Source organism: Lepisosteus platostomus, chromosome 24 (genome assembly GCF_059453375.1).
Source record: "Lepisosteus platostomus isolate fLepPlt1 chromosome 24, fLepPlt1.hap1, whole genome shotgun sequence".
Lineage (NCBI taxonomy): Eukaryota > Metazoa > Chordata > Actinopteri > Semionotiformes > Lepisosteidae > Lepisosteus > Lepisosteus platostomus.
The window spans coordinates 16770296-16793235 of NC_142634.1; the positions used below are offsets into that span (position 1 = coordinate 16770296).

Here is a 22940-nt window from a genome sequence, read left to right on the forward strand (position 1 = left end):
CCCTTCATTTACACATTATTTCTACTTTGAGAGCTGACAGGAAGAGCTTTGTAACCTTGGTCCTGGCATGTCTATGTCTCTTTTTATTTTGGCTACATGGTTTTTATCACACCAATTTGTAACATCATCCAGTCATTCAAAAGTTACCAAAGTTTCTACAATTAAAGTGGTTAACGATTAAAAAAATATCCATCCATCTCCTAACAGCTACCAATTCAGGGTCATGGGGGAGCCTGATTCTATCCCAACAGCAACGGGCACACGGCAGGGTACACCCTGGACGGGACAGCCGTCCATCGCAGGGCAGACTGACACAGACTCACTCACACCCCAGGGCCAGTTTTCCCAGAAGCCAGTGAACCCACCAGCATGTCTTTGGACTGTGAGGAGAAACCAGAGCACCCAGAGGAAACCCATGAGAAACTCATGTACTGTATGTGACAGATGATGCAGTTTGCCCATAGAAAAGCGTAACCAGCAGGGAACTTCAGAGCTGAGCTGAGCAGAGAAGACAGCACTAGAGGCTGCCACTTATGGTGATGTGCTGGGAGCTCGATCTGCAAAAATTGGAAATAAAAGTCACAGTTGATGAATGACAGTGGCTATCAAATTGAAAATTTGTCATGACAAACACACACACACACACACACACACACACACACACACACACAATCACCTGACCTGATGAAGATCAGAGTTTTCATTCCAGTTATACTGTAGAACTGGAATATGTTGCGTTTCCTCACGGCTGGCTAATTGATTAAAGTACTAATTAAAGTATTAGCACATTTTCTGCTTGAAAGCAAGTCAGGACTTAAAGTAGAAAGAGAGGTCAGGAAATAATGATCCCAGGGAGTTATAGTGGGATCAAGCGAGAAGAAAGGCTGCATGTATTCATGTGCTGTTTTCTCTGTAACCCGGATTGATCACGAGGCTCCTTCTGTTTCAGTGTGGTACTGCAACTCAACACACTGCATTCATAGATGTAAAGTATTTAAAATAATTACAGAAACAGAGGATCTAATGCAAAGTACAAACAGAATTGTATCTTATCCTGTTTACATAACCAAGGGTGTGACACCTGAAACAGCCGAAACGCTGCGTCTGTCTTACTCTCCTTTCAGCCAGGAATAAACCTTTACCTGTTCCTACTGCAGCCTACGCATGCTGACCGACTTGAAGTTCGGCTCTGGTCATTTTCCCTGAATAACATGGCTCAACCACAGTTTCAGGCAGGGAACGGCCCTGCCACACCCGGAGTCCACTCCCCACAGGACCAGAAAATAGCACTGGGAGGGATGGATTTCCAGTATACGTGTGATCTTTTGTAGCGCTCTACTCGGAGTCCTCTGCAAACCCACATAAGGAAAGCTATAAGAGGAAACAAAAGACAGTCCGCCCTGCCCGTTTTAATCCGTGCTCAGGATTACCTTTCCGAGTCTGCAGTGTGACCCACACGTACTTCCCAGTGTGATGCATCTCCTGCAGTCACCATGGTAACATGGCGCCCTCAGCCCCGCTCTCCTCAGAGGCGCCGCTCTCCATGACAACCAGCCGCGCCTTCTGCCTGCGTGGCACGGGAAGCAGGAAGCTCTTCCCTCGACCCTGCTCGCTTCCCGCCCGGGCCCGGCACACGCTGCACCACAGCTCGAGCACGAGGCACGAGGCTCGGCCTCTCTCGCGTCAGGGATTTCAAGGGAAGAGTAGGAAGCTTTAGATACAGGATTATTAAGGGATTCATCCATCCATCCCTGACTGCTTCATTCAGAGTCGCTGGGGACGCCGGCAAGCAATGGACACAAGCAGTGGACCCTGGGCAGGACGCCAGTCCATCACAGGGCAGACAGACACACAGACACACACTCACACACCGGAGCCAAGTTTCCCAGAAGCCAATCAACCTCCCAGCATGTCTTTGGACTGTGGGAGGGAACCGGAGCACCTGCCACCATGTCTCCCCTGCACACCTCCGCAGTTCCTAAAATCATGATGACGGACATCTACAGAAGAGCACAGTACTTAGTGGAGGGGGCAGTAGAGAAGAAAACATTCCAGGTTCTCCCCGGAAAAGTTCTCCTGGAAAGAATGGAAAAAGTCCCACAGCTTGGAGGTCATAGTGAGAATCTGCTTCCCAATAGAGACGGGGAGACTCTAGCAGTGGACAAGTCTGGTGTCCAGGCAGTGCAGGGTCTCCGGGGGACGGCAGAGACCCAGGGCCCCGAGTCTGTGTGGTGATTAAGGCCCACAGCACCAGAAGTCTAAAACTGGGTCATTTTTAGTAAACTTCTGGATGTTTGCCAAGTTCTTACATTTTAAACTATGAGAAAAATATATCCATGGGCTTTAAGAAGTGATTATAATTTAAAGAAAGCATCACAAATCAGCCATGAGAGACATTGTTCTGACACTGTGGGCTGGCTCTGCCATTGTGACGCTGGGTCCGGCTGCTAGTCACACAAGACAGCCAGGGGCTCCCTGATTCTAACACATCAGTGGCCCCCGGGACCTTCAGTGTGGCTCAGAGAGAGAAGCACTGAAACCTTCCCATCTGCAAATGTGTCTGTGACAAAGACATCAACTTTTCAATGTTGCCAGCTCCTTGCAGACACATAGAGTAGGTCTCTGTTGTAGATGATTGAATCTAGTCCTCCTAACATGTTTATTTCTTCAATTAAGACATATAAATGATGGTTTGGAGGAACACGAGGCTGTTGCTATGCTCATTTCTCCTAGAATATCAATTCCAGGAGGTTCTTCTTAGCCTAGCCTGGAGTACACAGGGGTACTGGGGTCCCAGCAGGCAAACACAACACATACCAAATACACTAGGAGGCAGGTGATGGGGAGCTGACAGTGAACTCTTAAACAACCCTCATGGTTGTTTACATTACAAAATCACTGATGGCACAAAAACCAACCCACCCCTGGCTGAACAGCACACAAAGAACAATAACAAAAGGATTAACATTATACAGGTAAAAGAAAAAATATACTGGTTAAAACAATTAATCACATTTGATCCATATAAAGCGAGGCACAATTTTCAATCATCAGTCAATAGCCACTAGCTCCGCTGAGTCACTAGGTGCTGAGCTGGACTGCACAGCAGCAGAGACAGAGTCTCTTAAGTAACTTACAAAAAGCAATAAATGAATGAATACTGTTTTGCAGGCTAAGAGCTCAAAGCAATGAAAGAATTGGGAATTTATGAGAGATGATCATCTAAATAAAGCTGCTTTTCTCAGTCTTCCACCTGCATGCTGTGGTGTATTTTCAGGAAGATAATGACATGATTAAAAATTGAACGCTTTTGACATTATTAAAATAGCTGCAATAAAGCCCTGCATTCTGTTGATAAACTGACAGTGTTGGTGTTTGTCATGTGACCTGTTATATGTAACCCTCTCCATCTAAATTACTCAAGATGCCTGGAAATATCTTGATTTAGATATTTCCAACGACTGATGATCGATTTGCTTCATGTGGTCTCCTACAAATATTACTCATTTTCTGTCTAAGAATCTTTACATGACTTATTGATCTCACATTTCATCTGACCTCACTTAATGCGATTTTGCGGTGCTCTCTCTGCTGAAATTTCCCAGCTCACCGAGGGGAAGGAAAGGAGTGTTTAAAAGCCCAGGGGAAGCACACAAAGGGCACTCCACTTTAAGCAGAGAAATAATCCCCACACATAAAAATCCTTGCTTGTTTATTTCACTTCCTAGACAATCAGCAAGTCTGCAGGGCAACAGCAAGCAGTGGGTAAAGGTCACCGAACACAGCATCTGGCAGAGACACCAGGAGCTGCGGTATTTTCTCACTTTAATTACTGCCTTCATCTAGAAAGCTAAACGCCTGCAGTACCTGGACAAAAAGACATGCAGGGCCTACTGCTGTCGGAGTAATTGCTCTTTCTGCTAGGATGCTTGTCAGTGCCTGTGATCTCCCGGATCGTTATCTCCTTTCATTTCCTGTAAGCGTAAAGACCCATTTCTCCCGGCCTGCGTGGAGCCTGTGTGAGAAGGGAAGGGCTGTCCCTCCGTGGGTCCCAGAGGCTCTCTCTGTGCATCACAGCAGGGCGGGGGAATGAGGACGAGCACCTCGACACGTCACATTTTTCAATTCGGACAACTTCCCATGTGGATGGCGACAGAAAATTCATTAGGGAAACCAGCAGGACCGACCGCGGCTGGCCTACCACTGGTTCAGCATCTGTGGGTCTCGGGAATATCGAACACCTCAGCCCAGCCCATGCTGCCACCCCTGTGACTGCAGTCAGAAATGCACAGCAGCTCTCTCCTTCAAGGACTAACAGCTTACTGTCCACCACAGTGTCCACATTTGGAAAGCACAAAGCAGAAAATTGAGAACTTGAGAACTAAAAAACGTTTTTTTTTAAACAAATACAGACATTTGGGCAACAAAGAATTAATTTTTTTCACCAAAGAAGGTATTTTTATATTTTTAATTCAATAATAAATATCATAATATTTTATATTTTTATTTTGCCTGTCTAGTTAAAAGATAAGAAGGGTGCCAGACTGTCAATTCTTCCAAAAATGTGGGGTAGTTTAGAAGGAAATGATTCCTGGCTCAAGCTGTATCTTCTGCAATCCTGCGGCTCTGGAGGGTTCGATTGGTATCAGTGGTAAGAATATGCCCTCTTGTGGCAATCTGTCAGAAGTACGAGCAATGTTTTTTCAACATGAACACTAGTATGCTTTTATATACACACAGTACCGTACACATCACAACTCAATAATAGGCTGCTGGGCCTTGTTCGTGCCGAGCGCCTAATTAAAATACTGATCCTGTAGTAGCCCTAATAAAGGGTTTAATTCAAACTTTTTAATTGTTTTAGCTATTGTACAAATAGGAAGTTGTCTTTTAACAACTGTGTTTCTTAAATAACTTAACATCTCTGAGCTTTGAGTAGGTTTAAGCACAGTGTTGAACCTGTAGTGAAGCTGCAATGAAGACCAGGATGGAGACTGGGAAGCTCTGCACAAGCTCACCTCACAGGGACAATAACGCATCTATTTTCTCCATCTGGCCTAACTGAAAGCCTCTTCGCCTTACACACCAAAACTGAGGAAAGCATGATAATTCCCAGGGACTCTTCTCTCCACCACTAAGAGCGGGTGCATGGCCAAGACCACCAGCAGTGCAATCGGGACAGTGACTCTCTTCAGCCTCACTGGTCACCAGATGAGGCAGCGAATTGCCAGTTTCCTGCACGTCCTGAAGCTAAAGAGCGGATTGCTTCTGTACATGCCTTGAGTAGGCATCTCGGGGGAGATAAAACTGAGATTTGAAGATCAATTCAGCAGTTTCCCGCCCGTGCTCACTAAGTAACTGATTGCTTTTCCTTTGAAACCATCAGAATTAATAGTACAATAAATGCGCTGATGTAGCAACTGGGATGCTGGTTATGACACTTTATTGGTCTGCATTTCCCAAGCTAAGCTTATTTTTCTCAAGTTCCGAACCCAGGGGGAACACCTCATCAAAGGAATGAAATACTGCAAAATGCAATGGACCAGAGTACTATGGCCCAGATGTCAGAGGTTTGAGTCTGGGTCATGTCATTAGGCCTGCAGATAGCAGACAGGAGTTTGGGTTTGGGTTCTGGACAAGTGGATGTGGAGTGTGGCCAGGGGTAGCCGTGAAATCTGTCAGCCAGAGCTCGCACTATTCTGTGTGCTCTCCTGTCCTGTCCTGTCAGTGTCATTACTGAGGTTAATACACACCAATTTCAAGCCAGTGCTTATACTGAAAGGCTGTCAGAGCACTTGCTGCTGGATAAGAACCATATGAAACCAGATTAGCACTGGATAATCTACGCAAGGCCTAAAGTCTAATCCCCGCAATACCGTTCAGTTCAACCACAAGCCACAATTCGTGAAATAATCTCTAAGCAACACCTCAATTCCATCAGAAAACCAGGAACACTACCCAGCATCGTCTCCCAAGACATGAGATCAATGGACTGGTGAAAGCGCCACATACCACTACTACATGGCCAAGATCCCCGTTTCAAAGACCTCCAAAAGATCTCCCGGAGCGAACGCAGTGCAGCTGCAGTCTGGATTGTTACTCACAGCCTCACTTGGCTTCGTACCTGTGAGGCGCTGAGGAAACCGCTGGACAACGTCGCGGTGACACAGAAGGCTGATGAACAGAACGTGTTGGCTGCACCGTACCTGACTGGTCATGCATCATCCGAATGGCCTTGGCCTTGGCCAGCTCCAGGGCGGTGACCCATCTCTGCCTCTCCACCTCCGAGCTGGCCTTCAGGTGGTATGTGCGCCCCCCGCTGCTGAGCACGATGTTGCAGGAGTCCTCGGTGTCGATGTGCGCCATGGCCAGGTTGATTGTGCCCCGACAGGTGTGGGCCATCTCTGCCTGGGTCCTGCCCAACAGATCAGAGAGACGAGTCATGGATGTGTGCAGAGCGCCTATGACACATGACCCGCGACCCGCGACCCTCGACATGACCTGTGACCCTCGACACGCCCAACCCTGAACATGTGACCGGTGACCCTCGACCTGCGACCCTCAAGGCGTGACCCGTGACCCTCAACACGTGACCCACAACCTGCGACAGCCGTGCCCTTTCCCAGCACAGTGTGTTCCCACAGGACTGATGAAAATAAACCATCTTATATCATCCTAACAAAATAACACTAGCAGCTGGATTCTGCAAAGTCATTGAGGAACAATCAGTATAAAAAAATGCAGAAATAAAACTCTACCTTGCTCAACACTTCACTAAACGAAAACTTAGAACATCCTAACTTCTATCTAAGTGCAGCTAAGTTTAAATAACCTCTAAAAGGGCCTCTATCATACCACCACACAGGGAAAAACGAAAGTGATTTTCACATTTCATTTTTGAGTGTGAACTTGAGAGGACTTTTCAGTAGGATTATGCAACATTTTGAGGCAAAAAAAGGTTTTGCATTGCACTGTAAATGAACACACAATGGGACATTATACACTTGAGATTATAATGCAGCTATATATGAAAAACTAATCCTGCTCTTTTATTTCACACTACTGAAATAGAATTACTCCAGTTCAAAGTAAATGTGTCAACACCTCCCTGTGGTATGGGATTCAACTACAAAATAAAGAACAGCACTACTTAACATTTCCAGTTTTATCAAGGATCCTTGTCAAAGTACTATTTGATTTTACCATTCTCTGAACGATGGGCTGCAAGAAGGCAAGCTGCTGAATCACAATCTCATATTTCCTCCTCCTTGGTCCCAGAAGCCTCTCCACAGACGCTTAATGTTCCTTATGGCCTTCAAGATATATTTCTCATGGCAACAAATGTTTACAAATTTTCTTTAGGTGCGGCACAGGAATCGTATTAATAATATTTCAAGGCACATTCATTTTGTGCCTTTTCACAATATGTGAAATTGGCAACAGTCTCTGGCTTGCGCATTTTGCGGGTGGTTTTGCGAGCTTTTATTTGGCAATAATTGTTTTGGCTGCCGAAAGCTGCGACAACACAGAATAAGGAGCTCCAGAGAGAACAAAACAGAAAGGAGCAGATGACATACTCCAAACCGCCCCTGTAGGTGTCAGTTGGCTGTTTTGCAATTTCCCTGGGGAACTCGCTGTCCTTGTCAGCTGCCCTGGGTGCTGCTCTTTTCAGCAGCGTCTAAAGTGCAGATAGCGCAGTTTCAACTACTGGCAGAGAGAGGAGAGGAAAGACAGAGAGGACTGCGACTACAAGACAGACAAGATTAACATCATACAGTTGCATAACGTACGCCCATGAGTGCCTGGAAGCAGCGGGAGGGGTAGAGAGATATTTTCCCAGACGAGATACGGGAAGAAATCCAGTGCAGGATGATGGAGTGAGAGGCAACAGACTCGTTTTAATGAGATCAGCAGGAGATCCCATCAGGAGCCATTACAGGATTACTGGACTGAGGACTTGACTCGTGTGACGCTGTCTCACCTCCCCTGGTCCCGCCAGCACAGCGATGCACAGATCCTTACAGCACACACAGCTCCAGTCAGGAAACACCCAAAGCTCTCCTGTGAGATCTCCCAGAGAGGCAACGGAAATACACTACAACACAATGCAGTAGCAGCCTTACCATGCTGCAGCAACACACTGTTTGACCCAACTGCAGTGCAACAACCCAGAAATCAAACTTATACTCCTGTCTCAGTCAAAGGATATTTACAGCAAGATGAAAGCCTGAAGCCTCTTTCTTTTTTGATTGACAACGACTATAAAATTTAATCTGTTCTGCGTTTACAGTGAAGCAGCTCTCGGTGTGCTTGTTACGCTGATGAGCCAGCGCAGATGTGAGCATCCATGGCCTATAGTATTAGAACAAACTAATAACGACTCATTGACAAAAAAGGGACATTTCAATCGCAGGCAATTTCTAAGATCATGCATGAGAGCTAATGCAAGAATCCAGAGGTTTTGACCAAAATCTTGGTCACCACCAGAAACAAATACTGGCCAGGCATTTCTTCAGTGGCCAGAGCCCTGGTCCTCTTCTGATCATCGCCCACTGGGGACACCGAAAAGACTGGCTTCTTTGTTAAGGTTTAATAATATGTTTGAGGAACAGAAACAAGACCTGTAATAACAAAACAAATCCGCCCGATGTCAACCTCTAAGAGTAGATGTGGACAGCTGTAACCCACCAAAACAGAACTCTCTTGGCACTTTGAACACCAGTCATTCCTCAACTGAAGCGCAGGCTTCATTTCTGAGATGCAGCAGCATCCATGGACAGCAGATTTATTATCATGGCACTGTTGACCACAGAAGGGAAGACAAGCAGCTCATTGTACAGCATACAGAGGGAACAAACAAACAAGGCAGTGTGGGCATACAGACCCAGAATGCTTCTGGGACATGTGCAGAGCGCAAACAGGAAACAGGAGCTCTACTGCAGATTAAGGAAAAACAGCCAGTTGTTATGATTTATAAGGATCATCGCTGTTTTGGGAACAACACTGACAGGGTCTATATACAATTACACAATCAGGAGCCTTGTATTTCCTCATTTTAAGGACAAACATTTCTGTTAACTGCTATGCGTTGATCATGGTGGCTACCCCGAAGTCATCAGGAACTTGCAAGAGCACAAGACGTCTGCACCAGATACCTGCTTTATTAGAGATTATGAAACCATCAAAGTCACTTGTCTCCCATCTGTTCAGAAAAACAGAATGGGTGCCACACACACATTTCAGCATCAACGTCCTTGAAAATATCTGTCTCGGAGCACTGAGTTACTCGGGTAAATGTTGCCCACATGTCTGCAATACTTTGCAGAGCTCCACTGCGCAAATTAACAGGTGCGCAGGCACTCCCCTGGAGGATAAAATTGCAAGCCTCGTATATTTTCAGATGACACCAGACATGGCAAGAGATGGGGGAAGGGGCTGGAATGTAATTTCAAAGGTAATTCAAAGGGATATGGATCTGACTATAACCGATTAGCCACGTGGAAGACTTCCCTGCATCTGAAGCTCTGCTTACGTTTGGAAAATTCAAAGATTCACAGCATGAAATCCGGCTTGATACAGTACATGCAAGCAAGACTTAACAGACATTGTGCCCACAAGCAGAAAGATATATCTGGTACTTGAGGAATGAATTAATGAGGAGCTGGAGGGGTTCAAGTGCCAGGCAACACACTGCATTGATCTACACAGGTGCATTAACTGAGCCACATGACTTAAAGGAACAGCGATTGAAACGTTCCAAGCTTTTCCCCAGAAGCTACGGCATCACAAATTACAGCTCATTTATTTCAACCTTTCATTCCATTTGGTTAACTGCAGCAATCTCCAACAAGATCTGCCTTGAAGAAGAAAACAACAGATTGCGAGACCTCTCCATTCCCCACTTGACCTGCCTGCATCTTTCCAATTCTCTGTAGTTTCTGCAAAAATATTTTTTGTCATGACAGAGCTCTCCTGAAAAATTTCCCTCCTGATTGGGAGGAAACTGTAAGGGGGACCCCCTTCAGTGCTGCACCACAGGCAGACCCTTAATGGATTTTAATCACAGTGCAGCCACAATTCCCTTCCCTCACAAACCTCAGGAATGACTTCTGAAGACTCTTTCCATTAGTGCTTGAACTCATCACCAAAGACAAGCAACAATAAAAGAAAAATACCTAATAGATTTGAAAAGAGCTAAATGAAGGATGAAAGGGACCATGTTTAAATAAGATCAGCATGACGACAAACATATGAATATTACCAGGCACACTCCCAGATATACTCTCCCTGCTGGGGAGCATATGAAAAAGATGTGCAAACAGATAGAAAATGAGTCAGAAATGAACAGTACAGTCAAATGACCTGACCAGTTCTGCAGGTTCAGGGTGTTGACACAACACTGAGCCACATTCTCGTCCAAACAGGCACGATTTTGGATACAAGGCTGCTTCCAGCTTTCACCTCCCTGCAGCAGTTCAGTCAGGTCAATGACCTCACGAAGCACGCAAAGGAAAGCAGGAGAGAAACACAGGTGGCTGCTGATCGGCCCGGGGCTGCGCTGCAGGGCTGCGGTGAGGCTGGAAGCCGGACAGTTGGGAAGAGGCCAGGAGGTTTACACTGACCGGCAGGGTCTCTCCTTACAAAACGCTCACACATTCCCTTGTTTCTTGGACAAAGCCCAAGCTGTTTTGAACACGCAGCTCCCATATCAGGAATAATTTGGACAAACTAAATAGGGAAAGGGTTATCCTGCAGTCTTAATCCACCCTCCAAGAAAAACAAGGATCAAATACAATAGACATCAGAAACAAGAATGGTAAAGCCGGCCACTACAAGTGAAATGACAGTATTTAATCACCCTCTCCACCCAGGTGTCCGCAGCAAACTAAAGGCACTACACAGGCAGAGCCCACTGTTGTGAACACTCTTTATTTTATTATGAGATGAATGAATAGCAGCAAACTGCTTTAAGTGATAAGATGTAAATAAACCCTCATTCAACAGTTTTAATTCTTACACAAGCAATTTAAACTGAGAATTTAAAACAGTAAATAAACATCACAATACTTGAGAGAGCAAGTACTGTAACTCATCGAAAATGTGTTGCAATAGGTATCATAGTAATAACCCTAGTAATTACACTAGTCAAGGCACTTAATTAGAACTGCAGGTTGAGTCTTATTGCCAAGGCATCATGTGCTGAGCCTGGGCGACATCACTAACTAGCCAGCTGCCTTGACAAGTGTAGAAACCCAAAGGGCCATGTGCTACCAGAGACAGATCTGGGAATTCAACAGCATCTTGCTCGATGCCTGTTGGCTGCTGCAGCTGAAGTCCTCTCTGCTGCGTAAACATGAAGCGGGCAGCTCCCACAGCGCCTGCCTCAGAGACAGTCAGTGTCCTCAGGGGAAAGTGGGACTGGTTAAAACTCGAAATCGTGGGGGATGAAAAGCTAAATGATTGAGTGAATATCTGTAAATATTTGTCTGGAATAATTTGAAAACAAAGGCTTCCCACAAAGGGAGAGAGGAGGGCCTTTCTAAGAGGCTACAAAGTACAATGACACTTAATCATGGACAAGCGGAGCAGCACAGACACTATTCCTGCCACCCACCACATCATCTGTGAAATACTCCACCGGCCTGGAAACCAGCCAGCTGGGAAGGACGGCCGATGGCCAGGCTGGCCTGGCTGGCTGTGGACACGCTACACGGGGCTACACTGCCCAGCTCACACTGCCCTCTGGCACGGGACCAGGGACAGGCAGCTGCCTGAGGAGATCTCAGACGCACTCCCTGCCAGAACACACGAGGCAGGGGAGAAAACCCAAACGCGACCAGGTTCTTCAACTCCCATGCAGATTTGAGACACATCAGGGATACTTAAAAAAAACACTTAACAGCTTTTCAGTCCATCAGCTGGCCAGTAGGGCAGCACAGAAGTGCAGTGGTTAGCACAGCTGCCTCAGAGTGCCGGGGTTCTGGGTTCAATGCCAGACCTGGGTTGCTGTCTGAGGGGAGTTTGCATGTTCTCTCTGTGTTCTCGTGGGTTTCCTCCCACAGTCCAAAGACATGCTATTAGGTTAGGTGGCTTCTGGGAAAACTGGCCCTGGTGTGAGTGTGTGTGTCTGTATGTTATTGACTGGTGGAGTCCTACCTTGTACCAAGATAGCAACGGGTCCCCTGAGACCCTGTACTGGACAAAGCAGTTAGAAAATGGATGGAAATGACCGGGTTTAGGAATTGTAAAAGTGGATTTTAAACTTTCTGCCGCAAGGATCACTCAAAGGGTTAAACAAAGTCTAAGAAGGACGGACCCACATATCACAGAGCCCCCCCCAACTCCAGACTCTGGCTCTGGAATCCAGCGCGTTTTCCCATGCGTCTTGAAATTCCCAACAGCTGGAGGATGTTGGGAAGAGATCATCTCCCCCCAACTAAACCTTAATCACTTCTCCGAGGGGAAAGTGCTGCTTCCAAACTAAGAAGACGTAAAAAACTGCCAGATTCTGGATACCGACAACCTGAGTTGCGAATCCCTAATTTTTGTCATTAACAAATAAAAGGAATAATTCTCTTCCTTTTATTTACGCAGTGTGTCCACACCTCTCACACTGCTGACAGTCTGTCATTGTCCCAAGCAAGCAGAGTCTCCTTAAGAGTCAAGAGCTGGCAGATGTGATATTCCAGGTGAGGGCTCTGGCCCCAGAACTGTCCAAATGCTGCAAAAAGCAGGTTGATCCCTCCCTCAACAGCATGCACTTGCATTCCCAAAGACCCCAGGCCTCAGATGAACTCAGCTTGGTCTTGACAATGCACTTCAAGCACATCAATGAGTGACACCTTTGGGGTTTACTGTCGGGCTGCTGTAAGTACAATGCGAATGTATGGAAGGGTGTGTGTACATTTCACCCAACTACAAACTGTACCTGACTGTGCACAACCCATCCTTGCACGATTCCTCCACTTTCTCAAAAACACACCATCTTTACACATAGAATTTAGACACGCGAGGTTGAATGATGGTGCTTTTCAAAGTGCTGATCGGCCAAGGTAGTCTGAGTCCAGCCCCCATGCCAGCTCTGTGCCTGAAGCCAATCCATTTCCTGGGGATTTTGCAGAAACGAGGGAATAGGGATCCGTGCTCATGCCGAGTTATAACAACAAGCCTCAATACCTCAGAAGAGATACTTCATGTTCAATAAGCTTTTGCTCAATGATAGAAGCTTTTTGACTGCACAGTGAACATCCAACTTCCCATTTCTCCCTGGAAAGCCCCTGTCTAAAATGACCATAGCGATAAAGTCCAACTCTGGGACTAACTTTCATAATGAGTTTACCAGTCTTGTTACCTGCCCTCTTAACAGCTCATCTTCGATTTCAGGCTGAATAAAATAGTGATCCAGTGAACTCCGGTACATAATAGATGGTATGAATTCTAGAAGTGCTATCCCAGATGACTGATGACAGCACAATAATAGTAAAACTGTTAGAAAAGGCTCGGTACACTTCCTAACTTTACGCAGAGGGTAGAAACCATGTGAAGGCTTCAACCATTACGGGATTAAATGCAGAACATTTTAGCAAGAGCAAAAGCTTAAAGAGTCCAGTCCGCAGGCAGCCAGGGTGAAGCTTTACCTGTCTGTCCCTTGGGCACATATGTCCATAAAACACATGTCCACAGATCTGGTGCGTGTAAAGACAAAACACTGTTTAAAACACCCAGCACATTCACAGCCATGCCATTTCATTAAGAGTGTAAAATGAATACATAGTAAAAACATAAATCCCAGAAACTGCAGTGGTTCAGTTGCAAGATTCTGGCATTTATGTAAGCCCATATTTGCAAAATGAACTGATCAGCACTGGTACTTCATCTGTTATTATGATGTGGAAAAACAATGTGAAATGTAATTTGAAGGTATAGGTTTTCTTTAAAATAGAGGATCAAATAACACACAACAAAAAAGAGCTTTGTCTTCATTTCACATACAGTTGGCTCTACACAAAAAGCAAAAAGAACATATAAAGAATATAATATAAGAATATAAGGGGGGAAATTATTATCTTTATGGCATTACAGCATCTGGCACAGCCTCAAATACAATGTGGCTGTGTCAGGGTTTGGAAACTAAGCTCGTACAGTACACAACAAGCCAGGTGCACTTGCATCTTCTGTGTACCTGGGAGACTGACCCACTGATCCATCATTTCATTACATGTTTACAGCAAGTTCAATAAGGAGCCATGAACTTTTATCCAACAAAAAAAATATTCTCCTTTCACAGAGAAGGAATAAAGAGTTTCTTCAATGTCATTTTTTCACTTAAATTATAACTTTTGTCTACCTGGACAAGCCCATTTCCCTACCTCTTAAGCAGGTAATGCATCACCTGCATTAAAGCAGCAATTTTGTCATGACATATGTGACACAAATCATCTCTGGTGTATATAAACTTTTGTTCCCATGTTAAACCTCTGCAATGATGCTGGAGAGCTGTCTAGCCCAGGTGTGTTTCAACAATGTTAACAGGTCCCAGTGAGTGGAGTGGAGCACAACTCCAGTCCTGAAGGGCCAGAAGGTCTGTGGCATTCATCCCGCCTCAGCTCTTATTACCTATTTGAGCTTATTACTTGCAGAGAAGGTGAAGTATTTCCTTTTTCTAGCGCGGCAGCAGATTTAGAGAGACCTACTGTACTGTACACCTGCTGAGCAGCAGTCCTTGAGGACTGGAGCAGGGCTCTTTGGGGACTTGCTGTACAGGTGCTTATCTCCTGAGTCTTGTAAGCGATCGTTACAGGGCTCACAAAAACACAAGCTACCAATGAAAAGACAAATCTTTAACAAGCTCCTAAACATACAGTCTAAAACAGGGACTGCAACTGGCTCACAAGTTAGCAGAAGACTTTTTGTTAGATGGCTGCTTAAAAAACACTGTTGTGTTGCCACAAGTCTTCACATCCTGGGCAAAGCATCCTTGGGACTGATTATACGATCGCTACACTGAACTTCACGCAGTCACGGGCAGAGGAACAGGATTCCAGTAATACTGTACTCAGAAAAGATAGCTCCTCTCCACATAGGAAAACAAACGTCAGGGAGGTCTACTGGTGTAGCACAGGCCTGAATGTGCAACTTTTATTTTCCTCCTCCTCCAGACTCCCTGGACAACACTATCATTGCCCCAGCGCTTATCACTACTCCTCACTTCTACAAACCCAGCTGCTTCAGGCTTGTATACCTCACATGTTAACCACACTGCCAAGCTCTAAAGAGCTATTATCCCCTGCACTGTGTAACAGGTCACCTGCTGCTGTGCTAGGCTGTTCAGACTGCTTTTGTTCACTCCTAATCTCCTGCATTCTCTGTTTCACAAGCGAAATGAACAAAATGCACCAGTGAGCACGGCACTGCTCTGCACTTCTACACCATCCAGTTTCACTGCAGGCACAGAAAGTACTGCATTGACACACAATTTGCTGTCCTGTACTACACTCAGTGTTGCTGCATGCAAATCCTCGTGCTTATTATTGCACCATGCAAATGCCCATAAAATAATAATTCCGCCTCACAAGTTCTTGGAGAAACTGTTTGTGATGGGCCGGTGAAACTGAAACAGAAGTCAGCAACCCCTGGGAGTCTGGAAGCAGTTAGGAAACGAATAGATAACCAGCGACAAAGCTGGAGACACACCGTCATTCTCACACAGGGAAACGTGTAGAGAACAGCAGGCAGACTTCTCCTGTCCTCCTCAGACTCGTCACCACAGGCAGCACAGCGCCCTGCCTGAGATCCAGCGCTGACCGGAGGTGATGCATGACGATTGCCAACAGCACTGGATGGCTGCAAGCTCCCAGGAGGCCACAGGGGGCGCTGAGAGCGGCCTGGCTGGTTAATCCCACTCCCCGCCCGTGACATGACCCAGGCTTGAACCCGGGGTCACAAAGCTTACCCTGCACTCACCTGAACACCTTTACCAACTCCGTCACTCGGGAGGAGACCAGCACAGCACTTCAGAGTATAAACAATGACCCTGCTGCTAACTGTCACTACCGCTCCCCCTCAGTCAGCGGCCATCGGCAGGCTCTGTGAAAGGCGGCCTGGCCTTTCACTTTCAGATGCCAAGCCAACTGTACTTCAGAGGACAGCAGCCACCTTCTTACACAGCACCAGGCTAATAATAGACCAGGGCAAGAACAGAGCGCGGTCATGTCCCCTGCCTGCTGCAAACACAATGACTCCAACTGCTTCTCATCTGCGGCTTCCGCCTTGCAAACGGTCCGGCTCTGAAAAGGCACTTCTCCGGAATGTTCTGTCCGTAGAGGCTGGATCACAGCAACGGGTGAAGACCACCTGGACTGAACTCAGATCGCTAAGATTCAAGACACCAGCAAGAGTTTCTGTGCTGTGGCTTCAGCTGACACCCATCCGCCTCAACTGCCAGAGGTTCACAAAGTTATGACGAGGAACAGACTGAACTTCCCCAAATGGCTAATATACAGCGTATGGGTCTCCTTATCTATAATTAATTAGTAGTAGTAGTATTAGTATTCCTTACAATCATATAGTGCTTTTCTGGACACTCCACTCAAAGTGCTTCACAGGTAATGGGGACCCCCTGCACCACCACCACGTGTGCAGCCCCACCTGGATGATGTGACGGCAGCCACAGTCCACCAGTCCGCTCCCCACACACCAGCTCTCAGTGGGGAGGAGAACAGAGGGATGAAGCCAGTTCAGAGATGGGGATTATTAGGAGGCCATGATTGATAAAGGCCAGGGGGAAATTTGGCCAGGCCAGCGGGGTAACACCCTTACTCTTTTCGAGAAACGCCCTGGGATTTTTAATGACCACAGAGAGTCAGGACCTCGGTTTTCCATATTACCCGTAGGACAATTGTGGACAGGTGCTTACTCACTGGCACCACAAACACTGGTCATGACAGGACTGCTCTTCTCTCTCCTTGCTCAGATGTTCATACTACAACACTGGCCTTCATCACGTAAAAGGATGCCCTATTCCCTAGACCAGGAGTGTCTAAGGCCATTCTCAGAGAGTAGCAACCCCCCTCTGGAATGACAAAATCCCAAAATCTCAGTCACTTTGACCCAAATTTCCTCAGCTGGTACACGCTCAACATGTTTACCCAGCTGTCATGCCAAGACAGAAGAGCTTCAACATATTTCTCAACTGGAAAAAAAAAAATACTTTACTTTTGCAGTCATCATACTTTTATTTTCCTGAAGAATGTCACATCAACAACTACACTATAAGAGACTGAAACAAAAGCCAGACGACACAGGTCGCTGAACGAGCTGAGTTTAACACCACTAGCCTCCTAGTCAGTTAGTGTTTCCAGTGTATATAGTTTCCTCTCGTGTTTCAACTAAATGACGCTCCGTAATGCGAGTCCTGCAAACCTTGAGATACCTGAATTATGAGGCCCTTTAATTGGACTTGAACACGACCTCTGTAACTAACCTGTGAGCTACTAACACATTTCGTTGGATACAGTACTAGCTGTGCCCAAACAGTGGACGTCCTTATACTTCTTAATCATTTCTGAACAAGAAAAGAAACTGATGATTTACGATCCTTGAAGCTTTAGACTGAAAGTGTAAACAGTAAACACTCTTAGAAAGTGAGAGGGGGGCCTGCCAAAAAGAAAGCTACCCAATGGATATAGAGAAAATACATGTGAGAATTTGATTCCGAGACAACAACAAAAAAAGCGTGGACCTCTATTAACACTCATACAGATGAAAGGGACTCTCCTGGCACAGGGACACAGCATGCACGACAGGACGCGTTAAACCCATTCAAGGTTTTAGCAGCTCGAATATACTTGAACGCTCAGATTAAACTGCAGCTCGAGTCAGCCCAGATTTAGCCGTTTCAGCAGGATACACGGATCATATACGACGCATGTTCTTTCGTGGCATTTAGATTAATTTATTGGATTTATCCGAGGCAAAGCGTCTGGTGGATTCTGCGCCTCTTACATCAAACACTACTCCTGTTGCAACCACAGGAGGGTCTGGAGTTCGTGCACTTGAGCACAAAATAAAAACGTTTCCACGGCCACCCTGGCCGTCCAGTTTGGGCAGCAGTGACGCGGCAGGCTGACAGAAGTTGGTGCTTGTCACTGCTGGCGCTGTGAGCTCTACAAAGTGCGCTGTCATCTTGCTTTCAGCAGCAGCGAGAAGTTCACTCACGCTCAGCCCGTTTCGACCCGACAGAGGCTGGATGTGGCGACCAGCGCGACCCACAAACTCGCCCTCCGAAACCCTCGTCTGGGAGAGGCGACACACACACACACACAAAAAAAAGCCGTGTCCCTTCGTGGGCTGGCCCGGACGCGACGCTGCACATTTAAAACCGGACCATGTCAACACTTCCACGTTTTTCTCCTGCGGGGGTGCAACAGGCCCTGCTCTGACAGGCGGCCAGCATCGCCTTCAAATGCACGAAACGTGCCCAGTGTGAACAGGAGCCCCCCCAGGAAGTTGCGTGCCCCCCTGAGGCTCAAGACCCCGCAACTTTCTTTGCACTTTCCCGTGTACCGCTGCGAGACACGGTACCACAATAACGCAATAATGTAGCTGAAGGGCCGTCACCGAAACATTTGGACATGCAAACACACACCTGATCCCCCTCCCCTTGCCCGATTTACCTGTAATACGACAGCAGGCCATTGCTGAGGACGAACCACCGGCGCTGGTACCCTTTCAAATAGTTAGTCCATTTAAACAGCCACCCCTTGTAGGTGTCGGACCCCGGCGCTGGGGCCGGAGCGGACGCCGAAGACGAGCAACTCCTGCCCTGGTCGCTCATCCTGCGCTCGGCCGGAGGCTGCGGCTTGCAGGACAAACAGGGCACCGCGGTGAGGATGGAGACGAAGCCGCCGGACCCGCTGCAGGGAGCGGCTGCTTTCCCCATAGACCTACCGCCGACGAGCCGGGAGAGGCTGGCGGAGGAGGGTCCCGGCTGGAGAGGGAGAGAGAGAGAGAAAAGCTACGCTCCCCCCTTCACATGACGTTGGATGGACGAAAAGCGATGCGACCGAAAAACCACCGTCATGTGATGCAGCCGGAGTCCCGAAACATCACCACCTGCCGCGGGTCTTTCAAGCGCAGTTAGCGCCGCCGGCGGCTGTATGAACGAGTATCCAAGCGCCGCGGCTTCCCATAGAGAGACAAAAAAAAAAACCCGTGGAGAAGCGTTTAATCCTCGTCGTGACTTCGATTGGTCATTTTCTAAGCATAACATGTAGCTACGGAAGAAAAAAAAAAACAGCCCGCTGTAGTATTTCTGTATTGATGAGGGAGTGAGATTGCAATTAGACCGGAATGAGTGTCTTCGTGTTGGGGATTTAATATCGCTTTCCTGCCCTTGATATCCGTTTGACATCCATCGAACAACAGGGGTAGCAGTAGTGATGAAATCCGATGGTATTTCGGGGTCGGAAATTTGGGAACTTGCTGAAAAACCGAACTGCGTCTCGGATTTCGAAGTGCTGTTCGGGGATCCGAATAAACATTATTTACGAATAAAATCCGTATGTCCAAAGTGTTATGACGGGTTTTTTTAACGCTCTTTCTTAACAGCGAGAAGCATTTTGAACTAATATTTGTTGATTTAGGACTGGTTTAACTGAATTAACATTGGGTAGCCTCACAATTGTCAAGGTCCGTCAGTGGAACGCCTGAACAAAATTTACATCTTCCTATTGCGTGTTTATATGGAAGTCAGCGGTTCTTAAACAAGCAAAAGTGATCCAGTTAGTTTAAAACGTATATTAAATTATCATCAATGTTTACCTACGTATTATATACCATGAGCAAGTCTTTAAAAGTTTTGAATCTCCTGAATTAAATTCCCGGACGTCGTAAACGACATCAAAACAGCGTAATTCAAAAACCCTGAGGTCTTAACATCATAACTACCCATGTCTTAGGAAGACGAATTACTACTAGCGTGTGCCTTTTAGAAGTAATTACAGGCAGAGAATAACAATCCGGCAGCACACGTCACTTTCTGTCTTCGCACACAAATCGAAACGTGTCTTTAATTTGCTTTAGTGTCTTTAATTTGCTTTGGATAATGTGTAATACACAGAAAAGGGCACAGTATTCAAAGATATCAAACTGCTGACACGGGAGTGTTGTGGTCAAGTCGCCGCAGTAGTAACTTTTTCTCATGGACAAATGCCAAGTCAAAGACAGGAGTGACTCACGAACTGACGCTCATCCTGCCCAGAAATCGATGAATGCAGCAATCCACGATTCTTCTGGGTTATTTTAGGATAAACAAAATAAAAATGTATTGTAAGCAAACCAAGTATGCATTAAATATTTAGAATACAGATTGTATACAGTGCATGATAGAATTAACGCAACAACGTTATCTTCATGAACTTATTTTATCTTAATGAATCTACTGCATAATTTTATGCCACTGGCAGAGAAAGGTGAACAAAACACTATTAACTCGTATAATGTTTTAGATGAAAAGGGTACAGCAGGAGTTGTGCAAAGCGTTGACACTTGTGTATAAAAGCCTACTTGCTCTTGCAAGAAGCTGTTAATCCTGCCCACGTTTAAAGGGGACCCCAGTCTGAGAAGTCAGAGAATCAGGACAAATTCCGTTCATCATACTTTTTTGAAAACACAGGATAATTTCCATGAAGATCTTCAGCTGCACACAGATCCTTTTTCTCCCATGCTAAGTCCGTGTTTCGGCGCAAGATGTCACCACTACCGCATCAAATCTGCCGATCTTCAAATGAAGGCAATGTATGCGGTTTCATTAATAATTCATTGATTGTAATTTATTAAGTAAGTTTAATGTATACGTCTTCTAACTGGTAACATCGCACTCTTCCCGTCGCCATTTTAAAGGTAATCTTTCTTCAAAAAACATGTATTTCTTCCTCTGGCGTCTTTCTTCTCTTCATGCGTCTGGTGTCTGCAATTCTTTGGCTCTCTCGAGCACTATTGAATGAACCCTGTTTAATTATTCCTCTTTTAAAACTGAGTGTGTTTCAGCAAGATAAAATCTGAGTATTATTTCACAATATCGAGTGCCTTTGGACCTTCTCTGTGGCACCAAGGGGGACGTTACATCAGATCGAGTTTTGGGGGCGATCTGGGGTCACAGTTTTACAACCACCACAAACTTAGCACATCAGTTTATCCATTTCAAAGTTGTTGTGTTTTTTCACAGGATCTATGCGCCGCTTATAAGATTTCATATTAGCACATCAGCTCTGCACTTGCTGGGTAACTAATGGAGTTTGTAACGAAAGTCCGGGAGGATGACGACAACCAAGCTCAATCAGCCTCAGCCGTCAGTAATCAGCAATCGCTCCCGACGTCATTTCGTCTCCTGAAACACTACAAATACCTACGTGATCCCCATCTCTCCCCTGCATGTCTTGCGTGGGCTGTACTACGACGTCTGCCAGCCTCGTCTACAGGTCTTTGCCTCCATCTCGCCGATGCACGAATGGAGTGGAGGAGTCCCCAGTTTCCTTTGAGGCACAGTCGGAAACAGTGGGCCCTTATCCATTCAGGTGATGTCGCCATCTATAATCAATTCAGTGATATTGGTGACTTCTCTTTTCCGTTTCCGAAGCTCGAGATCCTAGCCCTGGGTGCTAGTAGCATCCCGGTCCCGTTCCTCGTCATTCAGAACTTGCTCCCCTGAATCCCCCTTTCCGTCAGTGCCTCCAGCGGGTTTTAAATACTGCTCCAGCTGGGGTCGCGCCTTGCCCCCACCGTTTTCAGCCATTCCGCCTTTCCTCTAGGTTCGGTGTAAATGAAGAGCATTTACTGGAGCGGTTTGAGTGAGGCTTAAAAACAAACGGGAAGCTTGAAGCTCCCCCACAACATGGTACTACAGCCAACCGCACACTAGAGGTCACTGGTGTGCGCCAAAACAAATAATACTTCCTTAAACTTTTATATAACACTTCTCTGGACACTCCACTCAAAATGCTTTACAGGTAATGGAGATCCCCTCCACCACCACCACCAGTGTGCAGCCCCACCTACTGTACATGATGTGACAGCAGCCATAGTGCCAGCAGTATGCCCCCCACACACCAGCTCTCAGAGGGGAGAAGAACAGTGAAGAAGCTAGTTCAGAGATGGGGATTATTAGGAGGCCATGATTGGTAAAGGCCAGGGGGAAATTTGGCCAGGACACAGGGGTAACACGCCTACTCTTTTTGAGAAACGACCTGGGATTTTTAATAAACAGAGAGACTTGGTTTTACGTCTCATCAGAAGGATGGTGTCTTTTAACAGTAGAGTGTCCTGTCACTATACTGGGGCATTAGGACCCACACAGATTGCAGGGTGAGCGCCCCCCAGCAGCAACCTTCGCTCATACCTGCTGAGCTTCTGTGGGCTGCCAGCAGTGAGCTGCAGGTTGGTATGGGTGTTAATAAAGAGTCCCCTTCAGCACGTGCCACCTACTGCAGTCTTTGAGGTCAAGAATCTAACATATGAATCTCTAACTGGATCAGTTCAACCCTCATCAATAGGCGATAAAAACCTACTTTCTGGGCTGGACTGTTGCCCTGTGAGGTCTCAATAACATGAAAACCAATTTAGTGCCGTTACTGTGAACTTCACCTGACCACAGCTGGTAAAGTAAACAGCCTGGAGTCCACCATAAGCTTCATTCCAACCTCAAGACAAAAGCTCTTTAATGAACACAACCGTCCAGGCAAAGCAGTGCACCCGGGGGTTCTGTCCAGGCTAACTGCCTTAAGCCAGTAGGGTTTGGGCCAGAAAAGAGACTCTTACCTCTGGACCAGAATTTCCAATCCTGTGCCCTAGTATGGTGACCAGGAACACTGTTCTGTAGGAGGTGCTGCTCTTTCTGATAAGTCCTGATTGTGTGGTCATTAAAGATCCAATTGTGTTGGTCA

At 46.4% G+C, this 22940-nt stretch overlaps 1 protein-coding gene across 1 annotated transcript in view; it reads right to left on the reverse strand.

Moving 5' to 3' along the window:
- osbp2b (oxysterol binding protein 2b) overlaps nt 1-19485 on the reverse strand; it is a 95230-nt gene extending 75745 nt beyond the window's left edge. The window contains exons 1-2 of the mRNA XM_088618319.1: nt 18675-19485; nt 6207-6415 (exon numbers count right to left, since the gene is read on the reverse strand). Coding sequence (XP_088474445.1) covers nt 6207-6415; nt 18675-18940 — 475 coding nt within the window. The 5' untranslated portion in view covers nt 18941-19485. The remainder of the gene's footprint in view (nt 1-6206; nt 6416-18674) is intronic.
- Nucleotides 19486-22940: the final 3455 nt, after the last annotated feature.